The sequence below is a fragment of the Balaenoptera physalus genome, assembly GCF_965194825.1.
Source record: "Balaenoptera physalus genome assembly, chromosome: 6".
In the NCBI taxonomy this organism is placed as follows: domain Eukaryota; kingdom Metazoa; phylum Chordata; class Mammalia; order Artiodactyla; family Balaenopteridae; genus Balaenoptera; species Balaenoptera physalus.
This window is the reverse complement of record NC_138885.1, coordinates 54,700,601-54,718,322: the sequence shown is the minus strand read 5'-3', so window position 1 is coordinate 54,718,322 and position 17,722 is coordinate 54,700,601. Positions and strand designations below refer to the sequence as shown.

Below are 17,722 nucleotides of genomic sequence, written 5' to 3'. Positions count from 1 at the left end.
CTTATTTGACCTCAGCTGGAAACATACGTATCATATCAGGTGACTCAACATTTTTTTCTTTGGCTGTATTGGGTCTTCGTTGCTGCGCGCGGGCTTTCTCTACTTGCAGCGAGCAGGGGCTACTCTTCCTTGCGGTGCGCAGGCTTCTCATTGTGGTGGCTTCTCCTGTTGTGGAGCACGGGCTCCAGGTGCATGGGCCTCAGTAGCTGTGCCCCGTGGGCTCTAGAGCGCAGGCTCAGTAGTTGTGGTGCACGGGTTTGGTTGCTCCGCGACATGTGGGATCTTCCCGGACCAGGGCTCGAACCTGTGTCCCCTGCATTGGCAGGTGGATTCTTAACCAGTGTGCCACCGGGGAAGCCCGACTCAACTTTTTTGTCACTCTGTGCATGTACACGAATGATAGAGAAAGTACTGAAAGGATTGATTTGGGGGTTACAAATACATTTTAGCAATATGGATTTTCAAAGATATGAAATCTGTAAATGGTGAGAATTGACTGTATACCTCAGGCAGATGAATATGGTGAAACAGAGCCTACTCCTCAAAGATGCATCAGCTCCTTGTATGCTGACAAGACAGGCTGTTGAACTTGCAAAGGTGCTCACCTATGTCAACCAGCTCTCCTCAGAAGTACACCACAACCTAACTGGGGGCTACTCCTTTTTGTCTCTGTGCTTCTATACCCATGTTTCTCAAACTTTGGAATGCATCAGGAAGACTTGGGTCAACACAGGTCTCTGAGCCCACACCTAACATTTCTGATTCAGCAGGTCCAGAGTCATACCCCAGATTTTGCACTTATAACAAGTTCCCATGTGATGCTCATGTGGCTGGTCCAGGGACCACACTTCGAGGATCTCTGCTCTATGTTATTATCTCTAGTTTACAAAGGAAAACCTAAAGCTCAGAAGCATTGAGTAACTTGCCCAAAGTCTCATGCACAGCTACTAGCTGACTTTCAGAATAAAATGTGGCTGATTCAGGATTAGCAATTTCTGTTCTAATGTGATGTCTTTAGGGCAGATCTCATCCTAACATGGCATTTTCCTCACAGGTAAACTGTTTTTAGTGGTGGTTTTACCCCAGGCTTGTCCACAATAATCTGTTCTATCACAATAAAGTTGGGCTTTAGAATCAAGAGCCTTGCTCTGATTTTCAGGCCCTGGGCAGGCAGGACTGAGCAGCGGACGAAGAAGACAGGTTCCTCTCTCAGTCTTGCTACAGGGTGACTCAACCTTGATGACAGTTTAAGCTATCAAAATACAAAGGAATTGTTGTCATCATGTAAACTTAATGGTGGATTTTGTTTGAGAGGCAATAGAAGGTAGTGATTACACACACACACACACACACACACACACGGGGAGTCTGATCACCTGATTATCTGTTTTCTGTGTTTGAACCAATGCAAGACACACAGCAAGCTCTAAGTGTTAGCTAATGTGGCCAATTTGGAAGGGCTGGTGGGAGATGACGAAAACAACCTTAACAGTGAGACTCACAGCCAAGTTACGGAGTCGGGCACTTTAGAGAAATGCATCTTCATTGAAGGAAATGCTGTTAGTCTATTAAGCCCATTCATTGTGTGTTGTATCATATTTCATCACGAATATTTTACATCTTCCTTTTGCAGTAGTATTCCATACATTTGTTTACCTACATTTGGATTCAAGCACATTTTGCCGTTGACAAATGATGCAGAAAGATTCAATGAAATTGTGAAGAATCAGAAAATTTCTGCTAATATTGACACCCCAGAAGGTGGATTTGATGCAATTATGCAAGCTGCTGTATGTAAGGTATGCTGAGGGGAGCAGTGTTTCATTCTGTTAACATAAATTTCATCTCTTGTGAACAAATCTCCTTTGAAAAGCTTAGCTAACTTTATCTTTCCTTTAATCACTATATTTCTACAACAGATACTTAAAATTTTTGTACATTTTTTAATTCCATCATGTTGAAATGGAGACAATTTTTTATGCCTAATATTCAAATAGTCTAATAACATTGTAGTACTGTTGGGAAAAATTGGTTAAAAGAATAGTCATGTATGATTAATTTTCAAAGATCCAGATCATATTCATTAGTTTTTGAATTAACCATGGTGGAAAAAAAAAAAAAAACTAAGACAGCAATTAATGAAAAAAAGTAAAAATGTTCTGATTCAGAATAAACGTCTACATGTGATCAGATATCTATTGTTTCGAACAACAAAATAAGCATCAGAAGCCACAGTGTCTCTACAACAATGCAAGAATACCTCTCCTCCTTGACAATCAGACCCATATCCATGGGAACGATTCCCCTGTCTTCAAATGACAGTCTTCATGGAAAATATCAGGAAACAGATAGGGCCGAAGGTCCTAGAACGTGGGAGGGCCAAAGAATTAAGGAAGGAAGGAAAAAGATAAGGTACCATGGGGCAGCTACGATGAGCTTCTGTCCAACTAGTTCCTTGACTAATCTTAATTAAAGGGGAGAGCTCTGCAAAGAAACAGAAAACAGACCATCTTAATTAGCAGTACTCTGCAGTCATACTTTGATAAGCAGTTTTTATCCTTGTATTACGTTTATAATTTTTGGATGATATCAGTAGAAAGAGAAATAGGTGCCTACAGGTTGGGTGAAATTTTAATAAAACAGGCTTACTCGGGTCCATTCTGTATTGCATTCTTACTAGCTCTGCTTCAGCTTGGATTTGGGATAATCTATGACCTCCCTCACTCCCTTCTGTCATTTTTCTGGTAAATTGAAAACTGGACAGTAAAAATAATTAACTGTGTAAATGTCAAGATCAACTGGTTACTGATTGCAGTGGAACCATTTTTTTCTGAAGCATAAATCATCTGAAAATGTAATCCAGGATAAAACAAAGGTTACAGAATTTCATGTTTTTAATATGTTAATATTACCAACTCACAGTAGATGAAAAAGTCTAAAATAGATTGAGCAGCAATATATATTTTAATAATCTGAATGTGTCCAAGCATAACTGATCCACTCTCAATAAACGTCTGCCTCTCTCCCATACAAGCCAAATGCTTCTTTCTCATGTAGGAAAAGATTGGCTGGCGTAACGACTCCCTCCATCTCCTGGTCTTTGTGAGTGATGCCGATTCTCATTTTGGAATGGACAGCAAACTGGCAGGCATCGTCATTCCTAACGATGGGCTCTGTCACTTGGACAGCAAGAATGAATACTCCATGTCAACAGTCTTGGTGTGTAACCTACAGTCTACACTGTTTTCAGGGCTACAAGTAGGCGAATGGAGCAACTGCTGTAACACACAGCAGAGTAACCCACCCTTGGTAGAAGCAGTGCACATTTTCTGATTTGAGATTAACACATTGGCCTTTCTCAATCCTCATCGCCCTTAGAGGTTCCCTCAAGAGCACAGATGGGTGGTGGGGATGTGTGATAAGTTCAGATTTGCTATAGTACGAATGATCCCAGAACCTCCCCAATTTTTCAAATAGCCCGAGGCCAGCAAAATGTAATACAGTCAGCTCATTCTGTTTGAACCATAGCCTTGGAAAGGAAGGCTCAGACCAGAGCAGTAGTCACCTAAGAGTTGTTTTAAATGATGGTCCCAGAGTCATGCTGCCTCAATAATTCCATGTTTTCATGGACCCCGGGACTCCCTGGGAAACCACTAGTCAGGTGCTGCTTGGCTGGTGCTTATTAAATTTGGCTTATTTTTGTCATTTAAAAAATGCTCGTGACATTCAAAGAAAAAAAAAAACTTGACTTTTGTAAAACAGGGTAAAAATTTCAGAGCTCTTTTGATGTACATGATCTCATTTGGTCCTCAGCAGAACCCTATGTGTCTAATTGTTTCCCTTGAACAGACCGTCAGGCTGCCACGCTGGTGCACGTGTCATTCCCTCTGTCTGGAATGCCCTTTCCTCCAAGGCTGCTGAGAAACTCTTACTGATCTTTTAAAACCCAGCTCGATCATGACTGTTCCAGGGACGGGGAGGGCCCTGTTTGACCTCCGCTGGGCCCCAGAGCAATCACGTCTCCCCTGGCTCTTATACATAGATGGCTTCTTGGCCATCGCCACACGGAAATGTGCTTGTTGGTTTCTGTCTGTCTTTAACATACATCCTCAGTACCAGAACTGGTTTATTATCTCTATTTGCTGACAGCACAGTGCCTGGAGCACACTAAAATAGAATTGAATTATGAAGCAGCAACCCGGAAAGGTCATATTATCCCCATTTAACACTTGGGGGAAAAATGGTACAGAGAATTTAAGTGACTTTTTAAAATGACAATGCTGTAGAAGTGTGTGTAGGGGAGAGAAAGAAAGAGGGAAGAGAACCCAGGATTCTAATATCAGATTGGAAAAACTATCCTCTAAAAACAGGATTTAGTGAGATAATGTACAGAAATGCTTACTACAGTGCTGGCAATTAGTTTTTAAAAATCTAATGGTTCATGAATTATCTGCTCTCGTTTCTTGACCTAAACTTCTAAACTGCAACGTGGCTGTTTCTACCTAACTTTTGATCAATCGCGTTCACCGAATTTATATATTTTTAATGGTGTCGGTTGTCCTTCCGTATTACAGGATTGGTGACGGTAGCCACATTTTGTCTTTTAGCCAATGAGGGGTAATAAACTGTGAGAAGTGGATCCCTTTTTTGTTACTTTTTTCTTGCAACTATTCAAATGCCCCATAATAGACATCTCAGAAAAAAGCAGGATCACAGAAGCAAATACTGCCTGTTGCCTAATATGACCTTCTCCTCTAATACATGTTCAAGTGATTCTTATTGTGTAAGTTGCTACAATGCACAGAGCTGTGGGCTATTTCCCTGCCTGCAACATAGCCCCCGGGTCCTCTGAGCACTTTCTATGCTCTCAACACTGGGCCAGGCTCCTGGGGCCGCAAAATAACAGGACATGATCCCTGGCCTTGAGGAACTTAGAATATAATTGTGGGAATTAAACCAATAGATCTGGATCAAATAGAAAACCATATTCACCCACCTATGGAGGGCTACGTGGAGATAAGGAGGGACCAGCATTGGAGGACTTCAGGCTTAAGGTTGAAGGATACTTAATGTTTGGGCAATTGAAACACAGAGGAGACTGAGAATGTCAGACTCAGGAAGGTTTATAGATAGTATCTGGATTCTGCTAATATCCACAAATAAAAATCCAAATGGGATAGAAAGCACGCATTACACAGCCAGATTTGCAGTTGGGTAATTGACCTGAGTATCTATAGGCAAAACTATACTTTTCCCTCAACTTTAATTTTGTGGCTGAAGACAAAAATATTCCGGAAGTGCTGAGAATATATGAACCACCACATTCGTGTGCAAGAAGGCTTATTCGTCAGTGTTCCTGCACTTTGGCTGACTGCGGTCATAACCAACATGGCATTCTTAGTTCCCTTGTTTGCAGGCCACTCCCTCATTTGAGGGTTTTTTTTTGCACATTATTCACATTTGGAGTCATACGCCAGGCAAATGGGCTCCAGGTTTTCCAGGCTTGGAAAGTAAAGGTCATCTGCAAATATGATAATTAATGACTTTATATTTTAAAGTACTTGTATCACTCAGGAATGAGTGCCTCAATGGAACAGAAGTAAATTGAATACAATGGCTTTTCAATTGCCCTGTAAAAATATTGCAGCATCCCATAAAACCAATTCGTGACATCAAAAAAGGCAGTAAGACCAAACTGGAGAACTGGTACAGGAATATCTCAAGTCAGAGGGATTTAGGAGTGGCAGTGTGTGCTTCCTCAGCAGGTTGGTCCTTCCTCAACACTCATCCCGCCCCATCCAATTCCAGTCGGAGTTTCAGAACTGCAAGAGTCACCTCAGTCACATTCATCATACTCATAGCCCCTCTCTCAATTCTAACATTCCCTCCAATACTTGCCTGCTGGCAAGTGGCACTTAGAAAAAGACACGTATCTCTACCCTTGAAAAGATGACGCACTGTCTTTAAATAAATTTAGTGATCTCCTTAGAAGTGACAGAGCATAATACACCACATTGACAGGCACTGACTCTAAGGAATTAAACCGACTTACAATATCTAGGAAACAATTACTAAACCAATTAAGAAAATAATGCTAATTGTGTATTTGTTTACTTGGAGTGATAGACACAATAATGCCTGTGAGAAGTGAAAATGCCAAACTCAGTAAGATATCTTTGAAAGAAATATTCCTTTATTTTACATACTTTTGTTAAGAAGATACTTAAAATCTTTGTGTTAAATTTTAGGAATATCCAACAATTGGACAACTCATTGATAAACTGGTGCAAAATAACGTGTTATTGATCTTTGCTGTCACCCAAGAACAAGTTCATTTGTATGAGGTAAGCAAACATGATTTGGGAAATTCCTTCAGGGAGATTATTGGACATGAAACTTTAACTCTGAATTTAATACATGGGAGGCCAGTAGGTAATCATGAACACGTACCAGATATACTGGACGCTGGCAAAGTGGATTCAGTTACTGTTTGCAATTTAAATTATAAACACAGAGGTGCAGCAGAGAGTGGAGGACAGATATGGTGGGATAAGGAAGAAAGAGTTATGGAGATGAAAAGTTGGAAGAGAGTACCAATAAACATAGGACCACCTATCTAATGGAAAATCAATCTATCTTCCCTTGAGCTCTTTCATCTGATGAGGAGAGTTAACAGTGGGCAGAGAAAATTATGAGAATGGGAGGAGACTTGACTTAAATCTCTGACATTTGCAAATTCGATACATAGAAAATACACAAGTAGAGATACAACTCCAACTATTGAGAAGTGAAAAGTTGAAAGAAAAAAACTTGTTAAACCCTGGGCCAAAAAATAATTTCTCCCTTAAAGTAGTTGGATTTGCAGTTCAAGTTTTTGAATGGAAGCACCAATGGCAGAAAGGAAATTGCTTCGTTAGATGAAAAAAATGGTCATAAATCACTGCATACACTGTAAAACACATATTACAAGTGCAAAAGTTTTCTGTGGCTTCTTTCCAGCCTCAGAAAAACAATATGTCAAAATGCCACGCATTTGAGTACTAGCAAATGATCTATTATTCCTAATGGGCGGTTTCACAGAGGAGGAATCTCTAGCCTGAGTCCTAGAAAATGTTGAGAAAATATGTGTCCGTTCAATTGTCTGTACCTTCTATGCAGAAGCTTCAAATACTCCTAAATTCAAAGTCTGATCTCCCATTCCTTTTGAAAGCACCTCTTAACTCGCTTGGTGAATTTACAGGGCTCAGGAAACACTGAGATTATTTCACAGAAGGCTTTGATTAAATGCCACTCACTGCTCTGGACAGTACAATCCATGAACTTGCATCAAGTTCTGTAGAAAGGATCCAGGAGGAGATCCTATCTTGCATTTTTAATGAGAGGAGGGTATTGTACTCCAGGTGAGATTGGCTTCTGCTGAAAACCAAGGAAGTCCCTTGCAATCAAGCTACATACTCGAGGGCTTTGTTCTACTCAGAGACCATTTGGGTTCACCTGATCTAGGCATTTTCTTAAGGCTTTTTAGTATGTGATACTTGTTTCCAGTGGTTTTAAGTAGTAGAGTTGCGGTAAAGATTTTTTAAAAGTACCCCAAATACAATAGTGAGTCTATTCTGCCTTTGATTCGTAAAGCTAGAGTGAGAGGACCCTGGGGGTCACCACACATCCTCCAAAGCAAGGCTCCTGTTTAGAAAGGGGAGGAGGAGTTGCACAAAGTTTTCTTAAAAGGGGGATCTGGGAAACACGATTGATGATCATGAACAGAGACACCCATAACTCACTTTAGTAATAGACTTTAAGACACAACTCATTTAAATGCCTCCTCAAAATTGCTATTAAAAAGACAGAGCAAGGTGAAAAATAGCTCTGTGGCAAAACAGAATCTGTCGGATTTAAACAGGTTGCATCCACGGTTCCCTGTTGCAAAGGAAATGATCATTTCCAAGGAAAACACCAGATTAGAGCCTGCCTCTAACGTAACAGCAGGACATTTATTTTGCCTGCCTACTAATCTCATTATGAGGTGAATTTATGTTCCGTTGTGATCTGCGGTTTTTGCCATCTAGGCTCCACTAAATTCAAAGGGACGTTTGCAGGGAGTCACGCAGTCGACCAGGTCAGCCGCCCACTCTGCGACTCTGATCCTTTCATTATTTTATTTTTATTCTGATGGACTCATCATTTCCTCTGCATTAGTGGGGGTAGGCGGCAGCCTGGTCTAAGGATAATGACAGCAGCATTGCACTTCCCTGAAGCTTTTGCACAGCATGAAAATGCTGGTTTCTTGTTTTATTGATAGTGGAAACTGAAAATAGGCCAATAATGGCTTGGGTTGCCTTTCCATTTAAATCTCTTAGAAGGAGCCCTATGTGTGCAGGAGCCCTATGTGACCTGATGTTTGGATAGCTGTGATAGAGGCAGCATAACAACCAGACAATCACGGAAAAATAAAACCAGTGATAGGATAAATAAAGCAACTAAGTGGTTGGATCTAATGGAAATTCCAGGAGGCAAACTGTTTGCCCCAGTTCTGTGTTAAGCACAGTTATGTGCACACACCCGGGGCAGGCGCTAGGTCAGGTTCAATGGTGCCCATCTTGCAGCAAATAAAGAGTTATGTTGCCCGTTCATGGAATGCAAGAAAAAAATGACTATTTTTTAAAATAATTTTGGTAAGATGCCTTGGACTGCCCAGGTGTGTATGTTGCCGTACTTTGTGGTAACAGAGACGAACAAACAATGGAAAGGCTACAGTGAGCAGTTTTGCCTCCTGTTCAATATGACTGCAGTGTGTGCCCCAGACTCCAGCAAACAGATGCTTTTGAACAAACTTATTATTATGGATAGTTTCCTGTTTGTCCAATTACAGGGTTCAAAAGATAATGATAGATAATAGACTGAGCAGTAGGTAGTATATTACATTCAACTGCTAGATACCATTTTGAATCAGGATTCAATTACACAAGCTTTAAAAAAATTTTTTTATCTCCTCTGTTGTTTTCAAATATTTACTGTTAATTTACATCAGTTTAGTATCAGGCTACTAAGCCCCAACTGTCTAATGTGACTAGTCTTTCCTTCCTAATGAGAGACTGAGAGAAAAGCAATTAAATTAGCATTTTTTACTACATTGTCAAATCCTATTATTAATCACCTGGGATTATTTGCAAGACCTTAAAATATCTCATTATCTTTCAAAATGTCTACCTCTGGCTGGAAAAGATGAGTTTTATGATGTTAATTTTTATTATATGTATATATATAATAATTGTGTGACCTGGTGTTTATGATGTAATGTTGAAACACCACTTAGAAAGTAAACAAGATGTATTGGTAAAAGACACTTCACTAACATCTGTGGCCACTAATTGATGTCCCTGTGGTTATTAGGACAGAATGATGTGTCTAAAGCATGGGACAGGGGCCCAAGCAGGTTGTTCTACCAACCAAAAGGCCCTCCCCTCTGGAGGTAAAAAACCTTCTATTATTAACTCTGTAAAGAGCATGGTGGGTCTCGCTCATCTTTCTGTTTAGGCCAATTCTCAATACAAAGTAGATTCTCAGTAAATATTTGTTGAATGAATTAAAAAAAAAAACTGCAATGCAAGCACTTCATTTTTTTCTTAAATGGGTTCAAAGTTTCTAAATGGGGCTTTGGAGTTTTGTGTGACAAATGCCTATCAAGGTCAAGGGAGCCCATGTCCAAGAGCAGGTGGGGGAGCCTGACCTACCATTATGGTCACCTGCAGCCTTGGCTGTTTCTTCTCCACTTGGATCCAGTTGGCACGGGAGAGGAAAGGAACACTCTGCCATCAGCCTTGGGATCACTCTGTTGGATAAGCTCCAGAGCCTTCTTACTAGTCTGTGAAAGGAAAACCCGAGTGATTAACCACTTGATGGTCATTAATCTAAAAACAAACACAAAGGCTGCTGCAATATGCTATGAGCCTGATGTTTCAGAAGTGTGGCTTCTGACATTGTCTACCATATACAAGTTTCAATTTTTCAGGAATCAAAAACCCAGTTTTTATTTCACCCTTTCTTTCCTCTCTTTCCTCATCTTTTGAGCTTTTCACCGTAGCAAGGGAACTGAAAGGAGGCAGAGAAATTAGGGAGGGAGATAAAACAAAAATTGGACCCTTTTGCTATTTGTTAGCCTGTTCTATTATTGTTTTGCTTTATAATGTTTACAGTTGGAAAAGACCAAAACAATTTTTTCCCAATGAAAATCCCTTTATCTCTGGGATCGGTTTTTACTGAATAAAAGGACTGGAGTGGACGACCTCCAGCTTTGGTAGTCAATGATTCTGGACCTGGAGGGGGCGCAAATCACCATAAATTCCAATGATTTACACACGGATAAAGTATAGCTAGCTATAATATAGCTAATTTTAGGGCACGGTCTAAAAAATTGTTCTTTATCTATGAACCCCATCCTGTAATTATGGGGATTCCAAATTTATGCTTTTAATGAAAATAAAATCATGTAGGAATTAAAAAGAGAACTTCTGGATTATGGGAAATGTCCGTGGAGTTAATAAATTGCTCTCAATTCAAGTGTAATGGAAAAGGATTTTGATTTCTCTTTATTCGCTGGTATCTGGGAATAAAGACCAAGGAGAGTCAGCTGCCTGCACTTTCCTCATTAATAAAAACACCTCTCAGAGAGGGAGATTTTGGAAAAAAACCTCGTGTCCTCAGATTATCAGGGCAAAGTGGTTGGAAGTATTTTCCAGATTAATTAATAAACCATAAACATGAAAAATCATCAGTAGTTACCCCCTAGGTTACACAGAGTACTTTTCTTCTAAAAAACACAAGGACTCATAATCCAGAAAATAAGCACACAGAAAAAAAGATACAGATTTATAGTCAGGGTCTTAATGAGATGCCTTCTTAGGCCAACCCATGTAGAAATATAAAATGGGATTTCATCAATACTAGGCCTAAATATTTCAAGATTTACACAATACCCAGAATGTCTAACATCATTAGAACCAGGGTGCTATTGACCATAGTCTTCATTCATTCATTCATTTATCAAACATCCATGAGCCAGGCCAGGGTTGGTGACTAGAGAGAAGAAGACACAGTGTCTGCCTCAAGAGCATTAGCAGACTTGTAGGCCAATGATTTACCTAAAGAACACATTTTAGAGGTTGTGTTCTAGAGACCCCAAGGCAGAGTTTTACTGAGGGGCCAGAGTTTTCACATCTGTCAACGTTTTTACTCTTTTCTATTCACCATTTTTATTAGAAGGGGCAGCAAATTAATTGGCAATCTTAAAACTACCTTCGATGCTGAGGGTATCATAGTGCTGGCCCTTCACTTTATAGAGGTGGAAACTGAGGGCCAGAGAGAATCAGCAACTATGACCATGAGAATAATAGGGAAGGTTTGCTGAGGGCTTATGAGGTGGCAGCTGGGGTTAACTATTTTAACTCACTTTATCATTTAATCTCCTTTTTAGCGCCCCCAAAATTCCAAAAACAAGTTGCATGTGAGAGCCAGGATTTGAGCCCAGACAGTTTGAGTCAACAGCCCCAAACACTGAGTTGAGTCACAATTGAACTTGAGTTTCTGCAGTGAAAGAGCAGGCCCATTCCTAACCACTAGGCCAGCAGAGAAGCAGCCTTTTCACAAAGTAACCGACTTTTGAAAGTCACTGAACAGTAACAGCACAGAGCCCATGGGAGCAGCAGGGCCTTCCCTGCAAACGGCACAGTCCTTCAAGGCCAGTAAACACCGGATTTTACTTACTGTTGCTGTCAACTTAGACAAATAGAGCAATTTGAACCTGTGTGGACTTGAAAAGAGACACATCTGGATTCTGCCTTGTGTGATATTTAAGCCCTGAGAGGTAAGAAGGGGTCCCACAGTTAGGGAGCTTATGCCATTGGCCAACCCACCAAAAATAGCTAGTCTCTAAGGTGACCGCTATCGAGGTTTCGTCCAAAGGGGGAATAGGGGACATATGGTCTGACCCAGGCTGTAGGCCTCTTATGATGATACCTTTCAAGCACATGGAAAACTAGAGTAACACAATGAGCAACCACATACCTCCTGCCCAGCTTTCTCCAATCTTAACATTTTGCCACTATATTTGCTTCCGATATTTTACAGAAATAAAACATTTCAGATCCAGTTGCCTGCTGTGTAACTGCCCACCTCCCTCTTTCCTTCCATAGAAGTAACCAGTATCCTGAACTTAGTGTTTATCATTCCCATGTCTATTATGTGAAGCATTAAAACATATGTCTACCCATAACTAATTACATAGTTTGGGCTCACAAGTTTAATTTCATGCTGTATGTATTATTTCTACAGTTTGCTTTTTGACTCAATGTTACGTTTTGGGTTTTTCTTTTTTAATTATGGTAAAATATACACAACATAAAATTTACCATTTTATAGGTTAAGTATATAGTTCTGTGGCATTAAGTATATGCACATTGTGGTGCTCAGAGTTACGTTTTTGAGGCTTATCCGTGGAAACACTTAGAGCTCTTGTTTACTCTGTTCCACTGCTGTACATATTGCATTACGTGTATTTACTGCGGCATGATCATTTGTACCTGAGGGCTTCAGATCATTGCCAATCCTGCAGCATTACAGTTGTTGCAGCCATGAACATCCTTGCAGGCATGTTCTCTGTTGAGGACCCATGTCTGGAAGTGAAGCCCCTGGGTCACAGGGGAGTGGCATCCTCAAGCCCCCTGGGTGTATCCAAGTTGCTTTCCAAAGTGGTTGTATCTCTTGCTCAGTTACTCTCCTACCAAAAACATGGGAGTGTGGAAAAAAAAAACCCAAAAGACAAAACAGAAAAAAGAAAAACCACACATTAAATTACTCTTTTTCTGATGATAAAATGAATACATTATTAAAAAAAAAAAAGAGGGGGATACAGAAAAGCACAATGAAGAAAATAAAGATCACCCATAAACCCACTACTCAGACACAGATAACCGTTCTTGACATTTTAGAATGTCTTCTCTTCTGTTTTTACACGCATTTACATGTTTTAACATAATTGGTATCAGATTGTACATATTAAGTACGTTCAGATTTTTGGATTGTGTTTATATATTTACAGTCCTAAAAAGGCATAAAAATTAAGTTGCACTTAGTTATATGTCGAACAACCACTTTTATTAATAAGAATAGCATTAGATGAAATCAGGGTCTTGCTACCAAATTCTGAATCTGTGGTTGCCAGACTTGGAGGGTGTGTGTTTTAAAATAAAAGCAAACTTGCTGCCCACCCCTAGCAGCCCTAGAACATCCACAGTTACTACACTTTTATCTACCAGGTCACTTTTTTACATATTCCAATGATACTTGGTTACTTTTTTATACATTCATGCAACATCTTTAATAGGACCAACAAATTATTTCTAGTACCCGTTTTCTTATCCCTGAAAGTGCCCTACTGGTGAGGACTTTGACATCTGTGAACAAATTTAGTTCCGTCAAAGGCTCTTCTCCGTGCTGCAAAGTGCTCAAAGCTGTGTACCTACACTTCCCTTCCTAGGAGGGTCCACAGTGTGAGGGGACTCAGTTACCCATCTATCCCCTGAAGCCTTTCCTATGGCTGCAGGTGGCCACTCTGTATCTGTGAGGCTGGACCAAATTACAGCTATGATTAAAGGAAGCTCACCCCTTCTTGGACCAGCATGCAGAGTTTAACTGTACCCATGCATTCTCCACATGGCACAGCCTTTCACACAATTACAGAGGACATCAAGGCACAAGGGACAAGTTAGACTGACAGCTCCCAAACATAAGAGAAATTTGAGAGTATTATATGTTTTAACTTTATGGCTCATTTTCTGAAAGAGCTCAAACTATGCTACAACGGGGCCACTGTTAGTTACAGCATAGTTCAGTATCTTGTTGCCCTTACAGTCTTGAATCTTCAAAAAGTAAACAGAAAATTTTTGAAACAAAATTTTGTTGAGCTTGAACAATTGGGGCACATTTTATTCACTAATTCAAGGGTTGGCATACTTCTTCTATAGGGTTGCCAGATTTAGCACGTAAAAATACAGGATGTCCAATTAAATTTGAATTTCTAAACAACAGACAATTTTTTTTATGTTTTAGTATGTTCATGCAATATTTGGGCCACATACTAAAAGCTTTGAAAGAATTACTAAGAAAATGGAAAAGAGTGTACAACAATGGGGAATAATGGAAGAGGAGAGTGTGAGACCTTACTTCCATAGGATCTTCAGGGAAGACCCTTTTTAAGAAGTGATGAAAAAAGCAGCAACCTGAAGGTTAACAGCAGTCAAGAGGAGAAGGAATGTGCAAAGGCCCTGAGGTAGCAAAGTACTCAGTGCTCAGTGTGTTTGACAAACTGAAAAGAGGTTTGTCAGCCTGATGTGAACTGGGGTAGAAGGGGATGGAGTGGGAAAGGTCGGCTAAAACAAGACCCCCCCCAGTCTTGAAGGCCAAGGGAGGCAAGCATAGTGCTATTCCATGGGTAGAAGGCATTCGAAAACACCACTTTTGTTGTTGAGTAGAAAATAGATGTCACAGGTGTATGACAAACTGAGGACCCCATATGGATTACAGGTGTACAGTTTTAAAAACATAACACCTTTATTTTCCAAATTGCCAGAGCTATTCCAGGAAGCATCCTCCTGACAACAAGAATGGTGTGGACAGGTCATTCTGTACCAGACATTCTTAAACTTTGGCGCTCGTTAGAATCACCTAAGAAGCTTTCTAAAAAACCTAAGGCCCAGGTCACACCCTGATCCAATTAAATCAGTATCTCGGGGGCTGAGGCCCAGGCATCAGTATTTAAAAAAATCTCCCTTTGTGTTTCCAATCACCTAGGGAGTCTGTTAAAATATAGACTCTGATTTAGGAGGTCTGGGCTGAGGCCTGAGATGTTGCGTTTTTTTCTTTTCTTTTTTTTTTTTTATTGAGGTATAACTGATATATAACATTATGTTAGTTTTGGCTGTACAACACAACAATTCAATATTTGTATACACAGCCCAAAGTTATCACCCCAATAAGTCTAGTTACTGCCTGTCATCACACTGTTAGAAAATCTTTTTCTTGTGATGGGAACTTTTAAGATTTACTCTCTTAGCAACTTTCAAATATGCAATACAATATTATTAACTATAGTTACCATGCTGTACATTACATCCCATGACTTATTTATTTTATAACTGAAAGTTTATACCTTTTGACTCCTTCACTCATTTCACTCAAATTTCCTCCCCTACCCTCACCTCCCCACCCCCAGCAAACACCAATCTGTTCCCTGAATCTATGAACTTGCCTTTTTTGTCTGTTTATTTTGTTTTGATTTGATTAGTTTGTTTGTTTTTAGATTCCATGTGTAAGTGAAATCATATGGTATTTGTCTTTCTCTGTCTGACTTATTTAACTTAGCATAATGCCCTCAAGGTCCATTCATGTAGCAAATGGCAAGATTCCTTTCTTTTTCATCACTGAGTAATATTCCGTCGGATATGTATACAATATCTTCTTTATCCATTCATCCATTGATGGGCCCTTAGGTTGCTTCCATATCTTGGCTATTGTAATAATGCTGCAATGAACATGGAGTGCATGTATCTTTTCAAATTAGTGTTTTCATTTTCTTTGGATAAATACCCAGAAGCGGAATTGCTGGGTCATATGATAGAAATAAACCCACTCATGTGTGGTCAATCAATCTCTAATGAAGGAGGCAAGAATATACAATGGGAAAAGGACCATCTCTTCAATAAACGGTGCTGGGAAAACTGGACACCCACGTGTGAAAGAATGAAACTAGACCACTATCTTCCACAATACACAAAAGTTAACTCAAAATGGATTAAAGACTTAAATGTAAAACCTAAGACTGTAAAACTCCTAGAAGAAAACATAGGCGGTAAGCTCCTCTTGACATCAGTCTTGGCAGTAATTGTTTGGATCTGACTCCAAAGGCAAAGGCAACAAAAGTTAAAATGAATAAGTGGGACTACATCAAACTAAAAAACCTCTGCACAGCAAGGGAAACCATCAACAAAATGAAAAGGCAACCAAAGAACAGGAGAAAATATTTGCAACCCGATAAAGGGTTAATAACCGAAATATATAAAAAAACTCATACAATTCAATAATTTTTTTAAAAATCTGATTTTAAAATGGACAGGGAACCTGAATAGACATTTTTCCGAAGAAGACATACAGATGGCCAACAGGCACATGAAAAGATGCTCCACATCACTCATCATCAGGAAAATGCAAACCTAAACGACAGTAAGATATTACCTCACACCTGGTAGAAATAGCTATCGTCAGAAAGACAAGAAATGACAAGTGTTGCAAGGTGGTGGAGAAAAGGGAACTCTCGTGCACTGTTGGTGAGAATGTAAATTGGTGCAGCCACTATGGAAAAGAGTATGGAGTTACCTCAAAAAATTAAAAATGAGATTTTTCGTCTCTCACAAGCTTCCAGCTGACACCGATGCTGCTAGCCCACCCCCCACCCTGGGAGTAGCGAGGGCCGTTAGCTCTTTAGCAGTCCTCACCTAGACACCTGCTTTCTATTTTCTGGTCCCCTTCACTGTGCTACTACCAGTCATCCTTCAAAGTTTTATTACCTGCCTTTTGGTCTGCAGAGCACATAGGTTGCTAGCTACTGAGCCCAAGGTCTCTTCCCATTTTGAAAGAAGCTTTCCAAAGCCTTGGGACTTGCATTCACCAGCAAAGGGCTGCAATCCCTCTGAAAAGGCAGGGTAATCTTATTAAGAGAAGATCTGAAGTGTCTTCAGGAACAAATACTCAGTGTAGGCCCTTTGTTCTCTCAGCCTCCATTCTCCAGTGCCTCTCCGTGCATTTGTTTGTCTCAGAACAGTCACGCGCGGTGGGCCATTTGTCTTCCCTTATCGCACTGTGACTGCTGCCGTGCACTCGTTCAGCTGTGCGCTGCAGCTTCTCGTCTGACAAGATAATTACATTCCAGGGCAGACTGGGAGAAAGGCAGGGAGTGCTCAAAAGTTCCGAAGCCGACTACCTAGTCATCGCTGGTACAGACTTCAAGATCAAGCACCTGATCTAATTAGCACACCCCCATCGCTGCCCGTCTGACTGTGGAATGCTGACAATTAAAAGCCTGAAGGCAAAGCCGATATTAGGCAACCCAGAGACAGACATTCGCGCTACCTAGTGCCAGAAACAATTACATATTCTTTTTGGAATCTTGGGAGTCCTAGTAACACAGTCGAGCCTGGGGGTAAACTTTTGCATAATACCGGGGACCTGGAGCCCTGCGTTTACCGATAATGAACAGGAGAATAAAACCTCGCAAGAGAAAGAGCTCACGGGAAGAAAGCCTTCTGATTACCTTCAGAAGGACTTATTTCAGCCAACCCAGCCAGCCCCCAGCTCTGGAGGAAGCACACTTCCTGACAAAAGCGGGCTTTCACCTGCAAAGAGCTGTTTTCCTTTGACCAGATAAAAAGTGCAGTACAGTCCCCCAGGAAAAAAAAAATGTTTTTGCCTCTATGGTTTCACGACTTCTTATATTTCTTTCAAGATGTAGCCTTTCAATTTGAAAGTGATTACGGACACAACCTTTTTTCTTCCTTCCTTTTCGCTTTGAGTAGGAAAGTGTTCTATAATCTCTAAACCCCTATATATATAAATACCAGGCATTATTACCTTAACTTCCCCCACCCCATGGCTGTTGTCATTTGCACAGGGAGCA

General features: G+C 40.4%; 1 protein-coding gene across 3 annotated transcripts in view; it reads left to right on the top strand.

The window, feature by feature from the left end:
* Positions 1 to 17,722, top strand: part of ITGB6 (integrin subunit beta 6) — a 125,909-nt gene that overhangs the window by 65,900 nt on the left and 42,287 nt on the right. For all 3 annotated transcript variants that reach the window (XM_082464978.1, XM_082464979.1, XM_082464977.1), the window contains 3 exons: positions 1,634 to 1,799; positions 3,058 to 3,219; positions 6,249 to 6,344. In XM_082464978.1, coding sequence (XP_082321104.1) covers positions 1,634 to 1,799; positions 3,058 to 3,219; positions 6,249 to 6,344 — 424 coding nt within the window. The remainder of the gene's footprint in view (positions 1 to 1,633; positions 1,800 to 3,057; positions 3,220 to 6,248; positions 6,345 to 17,722) is intronic.